Source organism: Castor canadensis, chromosome 4 (assembly GCF_047511655.1).
Source record: "Castor canadensis chromosome 4, mCasCan1.hap1v2, whole genome shotgun sequence".
Taxonomy (NCBI): domain Eukaryota; kingdom Metazoa; phylum Chordata; class Mammalia; order Rodentia; family Castoridae; genus Castor; species Castor canadensis.
In genome coordinates, this window is record NC_133389.1 from 176,931,054 (window position 1) to 176,949,373 (window position 18,320).

Consider the following 18,320-nt stretch of genomic DNA (forward strand, 5'->3'; position numbering starts at 1 on the left):
AAAGTAAGATTCTAAAGTCTGTTTCTTTGTTTAAGCACCAGGTGAGGTAGTTGGCTTGTGTTCAGGAGCAAGCTGGCTCGGAATGCACATGTCATTAAATACTAGAACCTCATCCAGGTTAGAGAGCCCAAGGGAGCCATGAATTCACCTATACAGTGTTCTGCTCACACCAGAACACATGTGTAAAATGCAGAGACGGGATAGAATCATCTGCACTGCCCCCTTACTGTTTCTTCCCTACCTCATCTACTTTGTTGAGGATTTGTATAAACTAAATACACACATTATATGACACCCCTCAACATGCAAACGTTTAAGTTGCAAGATTCTATGCTATTGATGGCATATAAATAAAGCAGTAATAATTTAGGGATTTTCCCAGGGAGAGCAAACCTTTATATATCACATTCCATTGCCTAAAGAGTCTGGCCTCATAAGTAAATATTTAGAATTCTTTAAGTATAATCAGTATTTAGTATACTTACATGTAGACTACCTTGCCCAGAAACCATGAACACTATTACAATGTGAAATGACCGCTTTTCTTGTGAGAGTTCAGTTTTATGACTATAGAGCCCATGAGATAATGAGTTCGGGCTCTGTAAAGTATATACCGGAGATTGAATGAATGCCCTGAGGATAGGATGAGCGCTTGGGGACTAGTCATTAGGGTTTCACCATGAATGAGAATAAGGTCATAGTATGAGTGTATCCAGGGATTTATTTCCCAAAATTGTTAGAGGTGTCAGAAGCCTTAGGTAAGACCTCAGATACTTGTATGTTAATGTCATTGTACAAAGCATAACAAAGTGAATTTGAGATTATAACATAGAGTGGTCACTATGATGTCTTAGGTGTCACCGCAGTGGTGGGATAGGACTCATGATTAGAATGCATCGATGGAAGGGAGTGCCCCATTCAGGAGCAGCAGCCCGGCATGAAGGGAGGTGTAGTAGCACCTTGTGTCAAGGAGAAAGTCCCCTGTGTGGAAGGACAGCCAGGATCCCGAGAGTGGCAGCACTCTGGGCGCATGGGGTGAGGGAAGAGGATTGAGGAGCAGCAGTGGTGTGGGAGAATGCAGCCAGACCCCTGACCACGTGGAGGACATGGATGACATGCTCCTGGCACAGAAGGCCAAATTGGCTCAGAGGTGAGAGAGATGTGCTGGCTACATGCCGGAAATGTGATTATCTGACAGTCTTGACTGGCCTTGCTGATAATTTCATCTCACTTTGGATTGCTTCTTTCAGTTAATTCTCACCAAAGAGAAAATGGTTGTGATGGAGTCAATGTGGGTAATGCAGTCCTGTCAGGTCTTAGTACATAGGAAAGGAAGGACTGAGCAGAGCAGAGAGCCAGGCAGGTAGTCTCCACTTAAAGAAAGGAAACTTTAAAATAAAAAATAAATTAGGATTCTAAGAGTAAGCTCTAGAAGAGAGCTCTGGGAAGCTGGCCTGGTTTCTGTATCTCGGGTATTCCCAATTACTCAGATAGGGGAGAGCTTAGGAGAAGCTCCTAAACAGAAGACTCTCCAAGAAACAAAATAAAGCGAGGCCATAGCTAAAATGATGTGAGAGAAAGGCATAGATTTACCATCTAATCTCAAGGTGGCTAAATACAAAACAAACTGGTCATGGTGGCTCACTCCTGTAGTCCTGCCTACTCAGGAGGATCATGGTTTGAAGCCAGCCCAGGCAAGTAGTTCCCCAAGACCCTATCTTGAAAAAACCCTTCACAGAAAAGGGCTGGTGGAGTTGAAGCCCCAGTACTGCAAAAAAAAAAAAAAAAAAAAAAACCTGAGCTACTTCTCCCTGAAAGAAGCTCCACACCAAGCAGGAAGAAGGATCAGAAGGAACAGTAGCAGCTTGGGAGCAAAGGTGTGACAAGGAAGGAGGAAGAACTGCTCCTTTCCTGCTTCACTGGTTTTCTGCCTTCACTGGTGCAGAAGGTGGTTTTCTAAGGGAAAAGGAGACTAGATCTTTCTTCCATGTTATCTTTGAGAATTCAAGGGCTCCCTCCCCAGAAAATGCACTCTATACACAAAATTTTCAAACAAGTGCAGCTCATGAAACAGGTGCTGAGTCTTAAAAGGAAATTAAAACTATCTTTTCTAAAGGTATCCAAGATTCATAGCTTGAATGAATGGATTCTGAAATAGTAAACAGATGGCCAAATATTTGTTAGTGATTTTGCTTTTGTTTTGAAGAATTAAGGAGATGGGAGGGACATTAGAAGGCCAGCAAATATATTCCAAATTTTCCAGAATAAAAGAAGGTAGACTCCCCAAAAAACTGGTGGAGTTTGGAGTGTGATGTTATAGCTATGAATGGTTCTGGAAAGTATTTCTACAGAGATAATCTCTGAGTGTTTCAAAAAGCAGCTTATGTGCCCACAGTCAGCATGAATTCACCAGACATAAGTTTGGTCACACTAACCCCATAGGTGCCGTTAGGTCAGGGGTCTGAGGATGTGGCTGCCTGCCGTAGACAACCTCTGCTGCAGATTAAATCTGCGCCTGTCCACCTCTTAAAGTGTAAAGGCAAAACAAGTATGCGGGGGATTTGCATTTCTCACACTCTGCAGTAAGCAAGTTGCTACTAGATGATTCCCTTATGACAGCCGAGGATATGCTAGGTAGAGAGTAGTTCTACAGATCTGTTTTCGTGGAGACAGTAAACAGATGAGCTTGATAGAGATTCACACAGTGGTTCACAGCTGGTTGGATGCCATTGCTGCACATTGTTGGCAAATGGGCTGCTATGACCCTGGACAGAATTTTCTAGCAGATCTCTACTTGGGTTTTTCCAGCCCAGCTGAACATTTTTATTAATGACCTAAGGGAACCAGGCACATTTATCAAATGTGTAGGTGCTAGACATGAAGGGAAAGATAATAATAACAGTGGATCCCAAGATTAATTAATTAATCTTAATTAATGTGGGATGAGGGAATAAGGCATAATAATAGTAATAATAAAATAATTACTAAGTATAATAGTTACCAGAATATCATTAATTTAATATAGTCACTCCTATGAGGGAAGTATTACTGTCATCTCCTTTGTAGGTGAGGAAACTGAACCTAGAGATGTTAAGTGGAGTCAGACAGCAGTTGGGAAAGGCAGACTTTGAATCCAGCAGACTGACTATAGAGCTCACTCTGAATAAACTAAATTTTTAATATCCTCAGTGAAATTAAGCAGTCTGATGCTGCTGCTCCCAAAGCTCCATGTGTAACCTAAGGAGCAAATCAGTGGGCTCAGTCCACAAAAAGCTTGCCAGGTAACCACACATAAATGTGTCCCATTCCAGGTGCTACACATTGATAGACCAGTATCTAAAGAAGTACATGACATCTAGAAGACAGTAGGTGGTGAGGGGATTCAGAAGCCTGTCATTCAGGACATATTTAGCCTGGAGAAGAAAGGACTTGGTCAGGACTTGCCATTTACATGGCAAATACATTACTTGTATTTTCAGTGAGACTTCTAGGAAATAGATTAAACCCATGCTGTCAGCTTGGCAGTTGTGAAAAATAACTTGTGAGTAGGTTTGGACTCTAGCACAGAAAGAACGTTCTAACTATAAGAGCTCCAGAGGTGAACTGCTATGGTGGAAGAAGTGAATTCTTTGTCCTTGGACATAATTAAGCATCAAGGAGGAAATGGAACCAAATGATTTATTTCCTGTGATGACAAGCCATCTTCCCAACATAACACTGTTTCTTCAGGATGGTCTTTGTCACCTGGTATTTGGGGCCCAAACTCAAAACTTTTAGGAAGCTTTGAAATTCAGTCCCTTCTGAAAGTTGGCTGCTCTGTCTGCTGGACTTGGAACATGATCCCTGGCTTTTCTCCAAGCTATACCAGGGCCTCATATATACTCATACTGCAATTCAGATAAGTGGGTGGTCAGAAATCATTTTTTTCTCCTCTGCTGTAAATTTTGCAAATTGCTAACCAGATACTACCTGCCCTTTGCCCATCACCCTTCATTTGCTATTCTGTTAGCTTCTACCCCTCCCTGCCCCCGGTGGTATGTTCTCTCCAAAGCTTTTATCAGCAGTCACCAAGTTAAGGTTCCTTCTTGTCTCTCAGTAGATGGGGGTACTGTCCCAGGCCTTTTCTTCTTCTTTTTCAGCTTAGTTAGTATTAGCCTTTTCCTCCAGTGCTGGCTCTCAGCTGTTCCTCCTTTCCTGTAGAAGTTCTCCCCCACCCTAGGCCCTGGCTGTCTTTCTTAACAAAGAGGGTTCATCCTGCTCTGAATTGAGGCCCAGCTCCCTACCTCAGCAGCATCAGAGCACCTGTTTTGCAATCCCTTCTATCCCAAGGCCATTGAGATTTGTTTCCCAGATTGGCCACCGTCTCCTGGTTTGCAGATGATAAAAACAAATGGGGAAATGTTGAGGGTCTCCCTTTTTGTGCATGAGTCAATTGTGAGCCTCTTGCTCTTGCCTGAGATATAGCATTCAGGGAATAGTTCCTTTACTCAGCTCTTCGGTACCAATCTGTTGCCCAATGTGGTTACACCTCAAGGACCTTTGCTTAATAGAGTAGATACTTTCCACCTACCCACTCGTAAGACTTCAGCCGCAGTTGAGAGCTGGCATCTGTCAAGTTCCCTCTTCCTAGCCGTTCGCTTTTGTCATTGTGACAGAACATGAGCAGTGGTTTCCTTTGGCTGTGCTTCTTCAGACTTGCTTCCAAATGATTCAGCCACAAAAAAGTGACACTTGTATCAATCCTGACACATCACTGTCTTAATTCACTTATTCGTTTGTTCATTCACCAAGTTTCTGTATGCCTGTAGTGTTCCAGGCAGTGTTCTATGGTTCTGGGGATTTGGCAATGACCAATATATATATATATATACAAACCCTGCCCTTGCAGCACCTTCACAGGAAGACACTAGCCATAAACCAAGCACAGTAATAGGCTAAAGGGTGGTGAGTGCTCTCTCATAGGCATACAGTAGCTGCCTTCTCTGTTGATACACTTTGCGCTTGACTCCACTTACCAATGTGCTATGATAATAGACATTCTGCCACCTTCATCTTTCGCCCCATGAGGAAAAGCCTTGTAGCACTCTGTCAAGCAGAGGTCCCCCACTATAACCACATTGGGCATCAGAGTTCTGCTGAAGCTTTGAGTAAAGGTACTATTGCCTATAAGAATACTCAAAATAAACTCAGGTTTATTCTGCCTGTTTAATCCCTCAAGGGGAATTTGGGGGAAAATAGGGTTTTCCTGGCCATCCCTATTTATATGAGAGAATATGGATATACCCTATCCAGCATTTTGAACGACTATAAATCTTTGGGGTGGGATCAGAAGCCTTCTTAAAAGCATACCTTGAAGATTTCTTAATAGGATTTTTTTCCAAACATGTTGCCTGATTTTCCTGGTTCATTTGTTGATTTATTAAATATTAGCCTCTCACAATGTGCTGGGCAGTGCAGGTGCTAGGTACTCAAAGATTAGTTAAAAAAAAAAAAAAAAACCTTGTGTTTATGGAACTGATAGTAATACAGGAGACACTTTATTCCCACAAGCAGGTCACCAGTCAGGGTTTTGTCAGTAAGTGGTGCCACATTGAGGTCTAAAGCTAAGGAGTAGGTAACTGAGGGCAGAGGGAAAGCCTGTATCCTTTGAGGAAGAATGTTAACAGGAGGTAGGTGACAGATCAACTCTCAGAGAGCTGACATAGCTCCACAAGGAAACTGGAGCTGTAGTGCTGCCCACATGTTTCACCATGGAGCATTTCTTAGAGTGTTTTTCACAGCCACTATCACCTTTCAACCGACTTCAGGCACCACTAACTAGCTTATTGTGACCTATGCAACCTTTAGGCATACAACAAGTTAATGAAAGTTGATTCAGAGGAAGGAATTGCTAGCACTAACCTAACCTCTCTAGTAAGTGGTGCTAAAGGAACTTCACTCATTAATTCACCAGATAGTGACTGAGCATTCCTACAGTCACATGTTCCCCTCTTTCCCACCTGGGAAGACCAAAGCTAGTCTATGGCTAACTTGTAGGGCCCTAAAACAGAGATCTTACCCTTTTGTCTCTGAGGCCCCAGCACCGAGAGTTTTTCCTGATACATAACAATGAATAAATGAGCCATGAGTTGTTTCCTGGGATGAGGCATAAACTATTTCATAATCAGAATTGGACACATTTTTATAATATTCTGTTTACTTGCTTGGAAAAACAAAGATATATAGTATGATGAGCTGTTAAAAAAAACATTCCATCGTTGAAAAAAGACCACATTAGATTTAAAAGTGAACATAATTGAATTTAGGAAGAGGAGAATAGAACCCCCACTATTTTAATAAAAGAAGTTTCATCTTTCTCCACTAGGAGCACTGAACAGGCCCAGCATTCTGTTTGACATTTCAGGACAACTGTTATTTCTAGTTCACTTCCTACTCCCTTTGCTTTAGTTTATGTTTCTATTGACTTTTACATTTGTTTTTTAATGTCTTATTCTAAGAATTACAGATCCATGTCTTATCATAATCATTAAAACTGTGATTTCAAATTACTGATTTTATATGCTTTCAGAAAAAATTAACATTTTCAGTACAATTTATGCTCATATCTTAAATAGTGTTTAGCAATGGTTTAACAGTGGTTTTTATCAGGTAAAATGGCATGGAATGTTTTAGAATTCTCTTCTCTAAAAGACCTTTATTGAAGAACACCTGTTAAAAAAATAAAATTTTTGTTTTTCTAGGATTTACTTACAAGACATAAATTACTCAGTGCCGAATTTTTGGAACAACATTATGATCGAGTAAGTATGTGAAATGTTATTTTAAATAACAAATTGTAACATTTGATATCAGAAATGAAAGATCTAACTTAGATTTTGTATCAGAATATTGACTTTGACTATATAATATTTGCAAATGGTGTGCTAATCCTATCTCTAGGGAAACAATGTAGAGAGTGCTATAGGGAGGGCTACTTGGTCAAAAGCAGAATTTGATCTTTTTTGATTGACACACTGCCCTTTGCGTCTTTTCTTACTTTAGAAGAGGAAAGTAGACATTTTGCTGCTGAGTGATAATACAGTTAAGATGAAAGGAGAATTGTTGTCTGACGTTTCACCTTTTCCTTCCTTTTCCATCAGTGCTGCATACACATAGAAAGGGAGGCAGCAGCTTTTAGGATTCGAGCAGCCCGGCTCTGCTTCTGCTTCACTGTAACTCCTTTGTGGCCAAGGCACTTACCACTTGGGGACTTAGAAGTCCTCTCTTATTGTAAAATGAGGACATTGGACTAGCCCATCGGTAAGGTCCCTTCCAGCTCCAAGTCAGTGTCAGACATCCCTGGTAATGGTGAGACCCCCGGGGATTTGTAAATGATTCTGAGTGCTTTGATGACTTGGTTCCCTTCAAGCCACACGACCACTCCTCAGGCTGCAGTGCCTGTGTTCTCCTCCACCACACGCCATTCTGCTTTCCTCTAGAAGGCTTCCCACAATGCCCCGGCACTTCCTTTTGCCACAGTAGTTTCACCACACATTGTTCAAGATCTGATCAGTATTAGAGAAATTAGAGTAAGAACAATCCACTTAAAATTCCATCTATCCCACCAGATTTGGCTTTAGTTCTTCCACCAGTAGTTTGAATCTTTGAGAGCTAAAGTATTATTAATATTTCATTGTTTGCTTTCCTGTTCAACTGAATTATGACATTCTTGGTGGAAAAAATCTACACTTCCTCATTCTTTTGTGTTCTTTCTCCTGCTGTTTCCCAGACCCCACTCCCATCAGCAGCATAGCACAATGCTGAGTGCCTATCAGGCCCCTCATAAACAGCCTCATAAGTGACTTAAACATTGCTGGTCCTGTATTTTTATTTCTGCCCATGTATATTTGAATATGGATATGTTTCTTTTTGTTGTTTGTTAAAAATGGCTACTGTGTCATCTCATTAGTGCATTTTTACAGTAGTTAGAAACATGGGCTTTAATATCATACTGCCTGGGTCTGGCCTCAAGTGCCAGTCCTAGGATGGGCTACTAAGACCTCAGGCCACTGCCTTTACTCACTCTGCCTTCTTCAGTCTCCAGTAAGTGTCCGCCTCCTGGGGTATTGTGAGGATTAGGTGAGCTTGTAACATGAGGTGTGGGGCCTGGATCTAAAGCCCAGGAGATGGTGCTAAGCACAATAAGCATTTAGCAAGCATTAGCTCTTTTATTATGTCTCAACACTTTTTAACACTGTGGGTGTCTTCGTTAAAGACCCCAAAGATACAGACTAGCCGATCTTCAAGAAATTTATTGTAGGCAGTGAAATCTGTTTAATGTTACAGTAAAATAGTTCCCTACATATTACTAATAGGTGACATCAGTTAATAGAATTTTAGAAAAATATTTGCAAGGCAACTTAGAGAAATGTACAGTGCAGCCAGGTCTAAGGGAGATGGGGGAGTAGTGTGTACACATTAAGGCCAGAGGTGAGGTTGTTACATAAGAATGCATTGACTCAACACTTTGGCTCTCAGTTTTCTGATAATCAAAGCATGGAGGAAAACAACCAATTAAAAGTTGAAAATATTTGTAAAGTATAATATATTCTGGTTGCTTGGAAGAAACAGCATTTTCTAGCACCAGAACCTGAAGCATGTTTCTCCCGTTGCCATTCTTAAATGGGAGTCAGACTGCAGTGTCATGATGCAGTGTCTGCAGTGAACGCAATGTTCAGCCAAAAGCGAGCCTTTGAGGGGCCCAAATGGGGGGGTGGGGAGGGTGTCTCCTGTCCTGATCCACAGAGAGTATCTAACCTATGGAAGAAAACATAGACTACATGATCTTTTGCAATCACATTTATCCTAAGAATTATGCTGCAGAAAATCTTGCATTTCTGTTAAGAACTTGAGGTGCACATGTCACTGATTGAAGGTGGATTCGGTTGCTTTTATCATCAGTTTAGTGGTTAAAGAGAAGGGAGGGTCAGCAGCCTTTTCTGAAAAGAGCAGTGTAACTCGCTTGCACACTAAGTAGATGGTCACCCATCTCTTCCTCGCATGTTAGCACTTCTTGGTTAGCCCTTGTTTGAGGCTTTGTGGGCTGTGGGGCCTCTGTCAAAACTATTTATAAAACTAAGGTTTGCCAATCCCTGCTCTATGTCACAAATGAGTGGCTAGTGAGGACCCATCATAAAGTGAATGCACATAGAACCTAGCAAGAGTGAAGCCCTGAGTTCAAACCCCAATGCTGCCAAAAAAAAAAGACTTTTAAAGTGAAGGCACAAATGGTTTTCTCACAGGCAAATGACACAACACCCACCACAACCATTGAAAAGCCTCAATAAAGCACCAGTATCAGACAGAGCCATACTACCTCTGCAAACTTTTGGAACATATTAAACCTATCCATAAACAAACAAACAAGAAAGAAGGAAAGTATGCAGCACACACAACCTTAAAACTGATCTAAGAGCTTAAAGGACAGCCGTGGCCCCGCATACCCACTGCTTTCATTCCTGCCTCCCTGCTTTAATGGCTGCTACCCCTTACCATTCCTGTGACATGTTCTTGTTAGTACCGCCACTTTGAAGATCAGATCTGGTGAACTCTCGTTGCCTCTCAGCTTTGCAGCATTGTTCATTCTCCAGGTCTTCTCTTCCCTCAGCCTGTACCCTTCCTTTTTTGTCTCCTGGGAGTATCTCCTCCTCCCTGTTTCTTAAGGAAATTGCTCTCCTCCTTCAGGTTGGAGCCTTAAATCTCACCTTCTCTACAACCTCTAGTTACTTACCATGGTGTTGTATTTCTCCTCTCTTAAGCTTGCTAATTATTCTCTGTCCTTGCTTGATAAATTGAAAGAACAAGTTAACTTTTCTCTTTGTAGTTGTGCTTTAGACAACTTGAGTCCTTGTTTATATAAATACGGATTTTCTAATCTAACACAAGGTATTGCGTGCTAATTCGACTGTTGGGAAATCGTGGGGGAAAGGGTGTTGTGTTTTGCAGATAGAGTTAGAGGTGATAGAGCGGACTTAATCAGAAGCGTCTCTGGGCCTGGCTGGATGGAGCCTGGAGGGATCAGACACCGAGGGCCTCTGTGGGCTTCAGAGGAAGCTGTGAAAACAGTGGCAGCAGGAGAACTTGGGTGCCCACTGGCCTTTGTGCATTAGGCATCTGTCCTCAAACTTTGTCGTGTTCTCTACCTGTCTTTTTCTTAAACAATCCTAATATATGTTTTCTTGTCTCTTAGTTTTTCAGTGAATATGAGAAGCTACTTCATTCAGAAAATTATGTGACAAAGAGACAGTCACTGAAGGTATGACTTGTGTCATTTATTTCTCTTCACTATATATTTGAAGTTTGGATTTGGGAAAGGGAGATATGCTGATATGGGTTGCAAACTTTTGGGGAGAAATACATTTGTCCACAGTCAGGATTTCTGTAGAAGGGAACAGGGTTTGACAGTGGTCTGTGTGTAGTTTTGGGCTGCAGCAACATATTTAAATGGTGGACCCAGAGACGGTATGGCCTGCAAAGATTCTTTACTGTGTGGCCCTTTGCAGAAAAAGTTTATTAACACTCAACACACACACATAGACACAGACACACACATACCACACCCCACACCACCCCACCCCTAGGAAATTCTTACCTTGTGTAATAAGAATTACATACCTACCATCATTACTCTGATTCTGTAAGTGGTCTTGATAGGACTTATAGATGGAATCACAAAGGATTTACAGAAAAAAATCATAATTCCATTTAAATGTTTTGTGAGATCCATTTTAAATTCTATTCCAACAAGAGTTCCTGCCATCTGAGGTGTCTGAATTCATATTGATCAAGACTCCATTCTTTCTGCCCCTTTCTGCTATGGGGAAATCTCTCTTAAAGACCTTATCTTCTGTGGAAGGAGAATGCTCTCTACCATGCAAATTTCTAGTGGAGTCCTTCCATCTGACCAGCCACAGGTCACTACTAACAGGCCTGCTTTCTATTCACTGCCATGTCAGGGACCTAACCTCCTAGCCATCCTCTCATCCAATGCTGGATCCATAACTTGCCCTAGTTCCCATCTCCACATTTTCTGACTAGATGGTTGTCTTTTGTTGCAATGACTGATAAGAACAGTCCTTTCTTCTTAGGGAACCTTGGAGAGTTCTGAAAGCTGTTGGAGACAGCTTCTCCCCCTTGCTACCTTATATGCTAGAGTAGAGGTTCCTGTGGCTTTTCTCCTCTGTGATCCTCAAAGGACCCACACACCTTGCTCTCTCCCTAGTGGTGACACACACGTGCACAGCTTAGGGAGCCAGGTGCCAGGCAGGATTGTCTAGGATTGTGGTTCCCAGGGCCAGTACCTCTTTTCAAGGGAGGGGTGAATTTATTAATAAACCAAAAACCTTTGACTAAATTTTGGATTCTTGGATGGCTTGGATAAAAAGAAATGCTTTTGAGACCCTTCTGCCATTCGGAATTCGCCAACATGAAAAGGATGCTCCAGACTGCCTTTGTAAGCCATTCATTCCTGTTGTCTGTCTTAGTGCTGCGCCACCTTGAATCCAACAGGGGCAGTTCTCAGCACCAACAAGATGAATTTTAATTTGTACCCTTTTCTTGCAGCCACATTGGCATTTATTTATTTTGCCAGCAAATTTATATTTACTGTATAAAACTTCAAATTTTTTGTTTTTGTGTCCAAAGAAATTTAGAGTTGCCAGTCATCTTTTCAGATTTTCTTTGGTGTCTATGACAGAAAATGAATTCTATGAAAGCTATAAATTTTCACACAATACCAACTTTTGAGTTTTCACAAGAACATTTACAGGGTGCTTCTCACCTTGAAATTTTATAACTGTCGTGACTCAGATTGATGTGAAGCCTATCTGAGCTTTTGAGTTCTTCATATAAATTCTTTCTAAATTCTAAGTAGAATAAATTTGTTTTCTTACACAACAGCATTTTTTTTATTTATCTGGAAATGTCTTATAGCTAGACTATAGCCAGAAACCAGAAAAGAAGCAACAGAAAGCATTACATACCATTGAGGCACAGTGGCTCTGTGTGTGCATTTCCTTCCCTTGGACCTCACCCCACATCTCTGAAGGCTCAGGTCCATTGTGTGCTCTTGACTCTTGTAATGCCTCATAAGATGCAGACCATACTTCCCATCCCATTTGTTCACTTGATGAAGCTAAAGCACAGAGAAGTTAAGGAACTTGCTTAAGGTTGCAAGTCCACAAGATGGTGGCTTGATGCCTATTCCCCACAGGGTGCACAGCCTGCACACTGGAGGAAAATGTAGAAAAAGTACTGGTAACTTCACCATTATGGGATTGTGTGGTATAATCAGCTCTACACAAATCAGTAAGTCCTGAAGTAAACACAGATGTTTTTAGCTTCTTGATGTCATTGGTGATAATGAGGATTGTCTTCTGGATACTTTTCTGAAGAAGGAACAGAAGAATACTCACTTTTGTAGTAAGCCTTTTCTTGTCACTTTGGTGAAGCTTATGGGAATCTTTAGACACAAAACCCTTCTTCCTGGAAAAAAAATTTTTTTTAATTAAACTAAGACTTGTTAACAGGAATTACCAGTAGCTTTTCTTCTGACCATTTTCTTAGGTATTTTTTGTTGTTTTGAAAGTCTCTCTTAAGTTCCCCAGGCTGGCCTTGAACTCAAGATCCTCCTGCCTCAGCCTCCCAACTAGGTGGGATTACAGGCACACAGTACCACATCCAACTTTGTACTTTCTTTTCTTTTCTTCTTTTTTTTTTCTAGTTTTTATTTTAGTAGTATTGGGTCTTGAACTCAGGGCCTCAAGCTTGCTAGGCAGGTGCTCTACCACTTGAGCCACTGCAGCCTTTTTTTTGTGTGTGTGTTGGGTACTTTTGAGATAGGGTCTTAAAAACTATTTGCTCAAGCTGAAGGGCAGAGATGTGCACTGACAGCGATCCTCCTGATCCCTGCCTCCTGTGTAGCTAGGATTACAGGCCTGAGCCACTGGCACCCAGCCTGTGGTTTCTTTTCAGTGCGTTAACACAAACATTTAAAGAGTAGATTCTGACAGATCCTGGGCCAGGTGTGTCTTATGCTCTCAGCAGCATCATACTGGCCACTATCTTTTTTTAATTATTATTGTTTATTCATTTATTCCAGGCAGAACCTGCTCTGCCCTTTTCTCCGATTTTGTTGAAAACAAGCAATAATAAGAAAGACATGGCATTTTTCTAGCTTGAGATAAAGATGGGTATACAGAGAGATTCCTAGCATTGCTTCCACGTACAAGTGTGTTACAACCCAAATTGGTTCATCTCTACCCAGACCTCTTCACTACTTCCTGGTCACCTTCCCATCTGGCCACTATCTTGATGCGTGACACATGTGGGTGGTTGAGAGAGAGGCAGAGGGGAGATGGCACTTCACTGCTGTACTTCAGTCAATTCATCTGGTTTTTGAGTGCCTGCTAATATTCTGTGCTTGAAAATGATGATTCTGTGCTTGAAAATGATTATGCAAAATGAATTATTTTTTAAACTTCAGATTTGCTTTAAATCTTAATAACAGTATAAGAGCAAATGTTTAATTGTCTTCTCAGCTTCTCGGTGAACTACTGTTAGATAGACACAACTTCACAATTATGACAAAATACATCAGTAAACCTGAGAACCTCAAATTAATGATGAATCTTCTACGAGACAAAAGTCGCAACATCCAATTTGAAGCCTTTCACGTTTTCAAGGTAGAGTTATGCAAGCCATAAACAGTATTTTCCTTCAGAATTATTCTCATTTTGTTAGCCTCATTTTGGAAATCTAAATGATCCAATTCAGTCAAGTTTTCATTTTTGTGAGGAACAGTCAAGCAGAAAAACCTGAAAACAAGACGTACAGTTTGGGAACAAAGAAAGTGTAGGTATGAAGGAGTACCATTTATCTTTCAGTGTAGATTATTCATTGCAGAATAAAAGTATTTGTTTTGTTTTTGAGACAGGGTCTCTCACTACATAGCCCCAGGCTGATTGCAAACTCAGGATCCTCCTGCCATAGCCTGCTGAGGGCTGGGATTGCCGGGTTGTGCCACCACACCCTGCTAAAAGCATGTCTTAGTGTTTTCCATGGAGGATTAGAGTCTTAAAATCTAATTTGACCTCCTGTGCCCACAAATAATTTTTGCTCATTTTATTCTAAAACCAAAGTTTATAATTAGTACTAACTGCTGTGTTTCTGGGATGGCAGAATGAACTTGGCTAAAAGACGGAGTTATTATTTCTCCATATAGTGTGAAATAAGCTCTACTAAAGCAAAAACCGATTGCCCTGACTGTACCTCCTGCCCTGGGAGTGCAGTGGGTGGGTGTCGTGTTCTTTCTTTGACTGACATGAGTTCCTTTTGGGCAGGTGTTCGTGGCCAATCCCAACAAGACACAACCTATCCTGGACATCCTCCTCAAGAACCAGACCAAACTCATCGAGTTCCTCAGCAAGTTCCAGAACGACAGGACCGAGGACGAGCAGTTCAATGACGAGAAGACCTATTTAGTTAAACAGATCCGGGATTTGAAGAGGCCAGCTCAGCAAGAAGCCTAATTCCAATAAACACCTACAATACTAAATCCAAAGTCAGCATCTGCTGTTAGCTATTCAGCATCAGGCACTCTTATCAATTCCCGAGGAACATTACTGCTAATCTGCTGTTAAGTGAACGGTTTTTCATTTTACCTTTTTGTTTTTCAGTCCAGGTTGGAGAGCATAGTGGCTGCTGCTTGCGTACTAGAGCGCACGTGGCTTTTCCTTGATTTTTGCGTCATTTCAGAATTCAGAGACTGTTTGCTACAGGAATTCTGAACATGACTGGGTTCACAAAGGCAAATGTATGGATGAGAGTGGTGTAGGGGAGAGAGCGTCGATGTCATCAAGCTAATCCCACGCATTTTTGTTCCCTGTGATGGAGATCTGCATGCAGTGTGGCCTGCGCACACCTGGAACCCTGTGTCGATCATCTGCCCTCGCTGGAGGAAGCTGGCACGTGCAGCGCCTTTAAAATCAGAGGTCGGAGGGGAGTGGTAGCCGTGATGTGGGCTTTGGGGACAGAGAAAGTTGACATACAAACAAATCTATACTGAAACAGCAACTTCTGGAAAGTGAAGCTTCATAAGGCTGGAAGGAAGATGTACATATGCTTTTCACAGCTTTCTAGAGCTTTTTGACATTTGATTTTTTTGAGACTTACGAACCTGGATACCTTGAAGGGTGTTTGTTAATTTTACTTTTTGAAGGTATTTTAAGACAGTAGAGCTAGCAACGGCACCTTGCATTTCATTTCAGCACTGCTTACAGGTGTCTTTTGTATATAATTCTTAGAATGGTCATTTCTTTTAAATGGTTTAATTTGTACAGCAGAGGAATGTTATTGCAGTAGTATGTAACTATTACCTAATACTGAGTTTTTGCAAAAAAAAAAAAATGAATGCTCATCTGTAATTGAAATACTTCAGATCACATGAAAATGCTGATCTAACATTTAAGGATCACAGCATTAAAAGAAAAAATAAACCAATCCTTTGTGTTTAGTTACCTACTGGGGTGCCATTGTAGGCGGAACTACAGAACTGGAACTCAGTCCGCTTCACTTTCCTGCATAATATCGGCCTTATTCATTTAAGATAAGTCATAAGTTTGCCAGATTTATGAATGATACTGATTATGCTAAATTAATGCTGATTCTTTGTGTGTGCGGGGGACCTCTGTAGAACACCCTTTCTTTCTTAGAATACGTAATCCAGTACAATAGTTGTGAAACTGAGTAATTAAAACTTCAGCTTCTCTTAGGAAAAGAAGAGTCCCTAGTCATAGGTGTCCTAGGGGAAATGTATTTTTTTTAATATCCTGTTCCTTAATGCTGCAAATTATCAGTATTTATAAAGTAACTGATTTTGCACCACTTTTTTGTGACTGTGACCACAGCAGAACAATGTCTCCTAGACTGTATCTTCGTAAAGTTACTAGAATGGTGTCTTTCATCTCAGTGATACACAGATCGCAGCTAACAACTCACCAATCGGAGTTTGCCAGTTCAAGTCAGCATGGCTATAGCTGATTAAAGGATTTATGATCATTATTCTTGGCTAGCCTCTCTTACTAATTGAATTATTTATCAGCCAGTAAAATAAGCCTCCTGATTGATGTTTTAGCAGATTTTAAGGTTTCCTTCAAGGAACATGAGTTTAAAAAAAAAAACTCCAGAAAACCTGTCTGTATTTTAATTTAAATATGTTTAATTTAATTTAAGTGACAGTCTACAATAATTGGTTCTCCTGGGACTGTCTTTATAAGAATGTATATGAAATAATTTGTGTTCTCTACTGGAAGTAGAGAAAGCACTCTGATCTCAGAAAGAAAATATCTCTGCTGTGTGGGAAGGCAGGCTCGGCTGTGATGAGCATCCTGGTTCTGGTGGTCTAGTGCTGTGGGTCTGGATTGGTGTAAAACCAGTCATTACACCAAGTGGAAGAAATGCTTCCTCGTCAACTAGTTCTTAGAACTTTAAACAACAAAACACTTCCACCTTGGCAATTACCAGGTAGCACTATAGCCTTTTATGTGGAAGACAGTGGGGTGCAGCATGTCAGAGCAGATGTTTGTGTTACTAGTGTATAGGAAGCTGAAGATAGGTAACACTTTCTGGGTTTTGATTTTGAACAGCACAATGTGAAAACATTCAAAGTTGCAGAATTGCATTTGACATTGCGATCATTCAGTGCAGTCATATTACCAAAACTATTATACTGGAGGTGGTTTCTTTTTGTGTTACAAAGGTTTAATTCTACTTAAATGTGATTTTTTTTTTTAACCCTTCAAAAAAAGTAGAGATGTATACAGTTGTTAACAATGCCATGGAAGCATTTCCTTTCACCTGAGGAAAACTGAATTTCTTATCAGAATATCTGGCTGGCCCTGTAATTTAAATTAAAATAAAATTTTGGAGAAACAGCATTGTCTGTCTTCTTGATGTCGTTTGGATTTTTTCCACAAACTGAGTGGGAAACACACTCCTCTTTTTCCCTGTTCAAGATTTTATACATTAAAAATGCAGTTCTCACTTCCCCCTCCGCCCACCCCGCCATGGTGTGCATTGTGGCATAATCTGGTTTCTGTCGTGTCACTTTCCCTTGTTCCTCAGTGCCATCCCACCTTACGCTAGCACCATTGTTTTAGACCCTAACCTCTGGGGAGTAGATCTGCTCTTTGGTTCTGCCATCCCTATATCATTAGCACTCCACAGCGAGGCTGACTGCTTATTAGAAAGATTTACATGTTGCTAGAGTGAACTGAGAGCGAGGTGAGAACTGAGGGTGCTGGGCGCCAAGTGTCATCTGAGAGCTGCCTGGTCTATGATCTTCCTTCCTGTGCACAACCCTGCTCTCAACTTTTAGCCCTGATCAGTAAGTGAGCTCGCCATTCTCTGGCAGTGCAGGAGGCATGCTCTTTGCCAGAAACCTTCCTCTGAATGACAGCATCTTACTCCCATTTCTGCAGAGTAATTCATCTGCTGTGTGTTGTAGATCCCTAAAAAACAGGGTCCCACTGAGTCATAATGACTCTGTGATTCCAAGGGTGACCATACCCACTGAAGGCTTGAGTCACACTTCAGCTCAAATTGCACTTCCACAGTCACCAAATGCCCTCCTCTTACAACAAGACCCCCAGACCATTAGCTTCAGCTCGCTCAAGGTTGTATGATTCGTACCTTGCCATCTAGCTTACAAGGACCGGAAGAAATCCCACAAAGCGGTCCTTTAGAGGAAGAGGACAGCCCGGATGCACTGCCTTTTGGGTTGCTCCTGCATTTGCAGGTAGACGTGCTCTCTATGACCATTTAATTTCCAGAAAGTGAGAAGGACAAGGTAAGATTCTTCCCACAAGGCATTTCTCGAAAGCCCGTGGCTCCCCAAACCAACCTTGCAGAAAGACCTTGGGAGCAGTCTGTCCTGCTGCTTTCTGCCACAAGCCACCCTCAGTTTCCACCTGCTGACCGTTCACTTCCAGTCCACCCAATACCTCCACCAAACACTTCCATCCCAAGAAAGTCTTACGAAGGATGGGAAGCTTTGGAGCCTCCGGGGAGCCAGCCTGCCAGCATTCCCTCCACCTAGTGGTGGTTGCACAAGGCTGTATGACTTCACCGTGTGCCTGATCTTCATGTGTGTGTCTGCAGTGACCTCTGACGTCTTAGAATGGCTGGTGGCGTCCACACTTGGCCTGGAAGGAGGAGCAGGAGGAGCATGTTGCTCCTCCACCTTCATCCCATCCCCACACAAGCATGTCCCTGGGGAGGTAAAT

General features: G+C 41.6%; 1 protein-coding gene across 2 annotated transcripts in view; it reads left to right on the plus strand.

Moving 5' to 3' along the window:
- The window catches only part of Cab39 (calcium binding protein 39), an 84,882-nt gene extending 67,909 nt beyond the window's left edge, over window positions 1-16,973 (plus strand). For both annotated transcript variants that reach the window (XM_020184147.2, XM_074071988.1), the window contains 4 exons: window positions 6,741-6,800; window positions 10,229-10,294; window positions 13,578-13,721; window positions 14,379-16,973. In XM_020184147.2, coding sequence (XP_020039736.1) covers window positions 6,741-6,800; window positions 10,229-10,294; window positions 13,578-13,721; window positions 14,379-14,567 — 459 coding nt within the window. In that variant the 3' untranslated portion in view covers window positions 14,568-16,973. The remainder of the gene's footprint in view (window positions 1-6,740; window positions 6,801-10,228; window positions 10,295-13,577; window positions 13,722-14,378) is intronic.
- The last annotated feature ends 1,347 nt before the right edge of the window (window positions 16,974-18,320 follow it).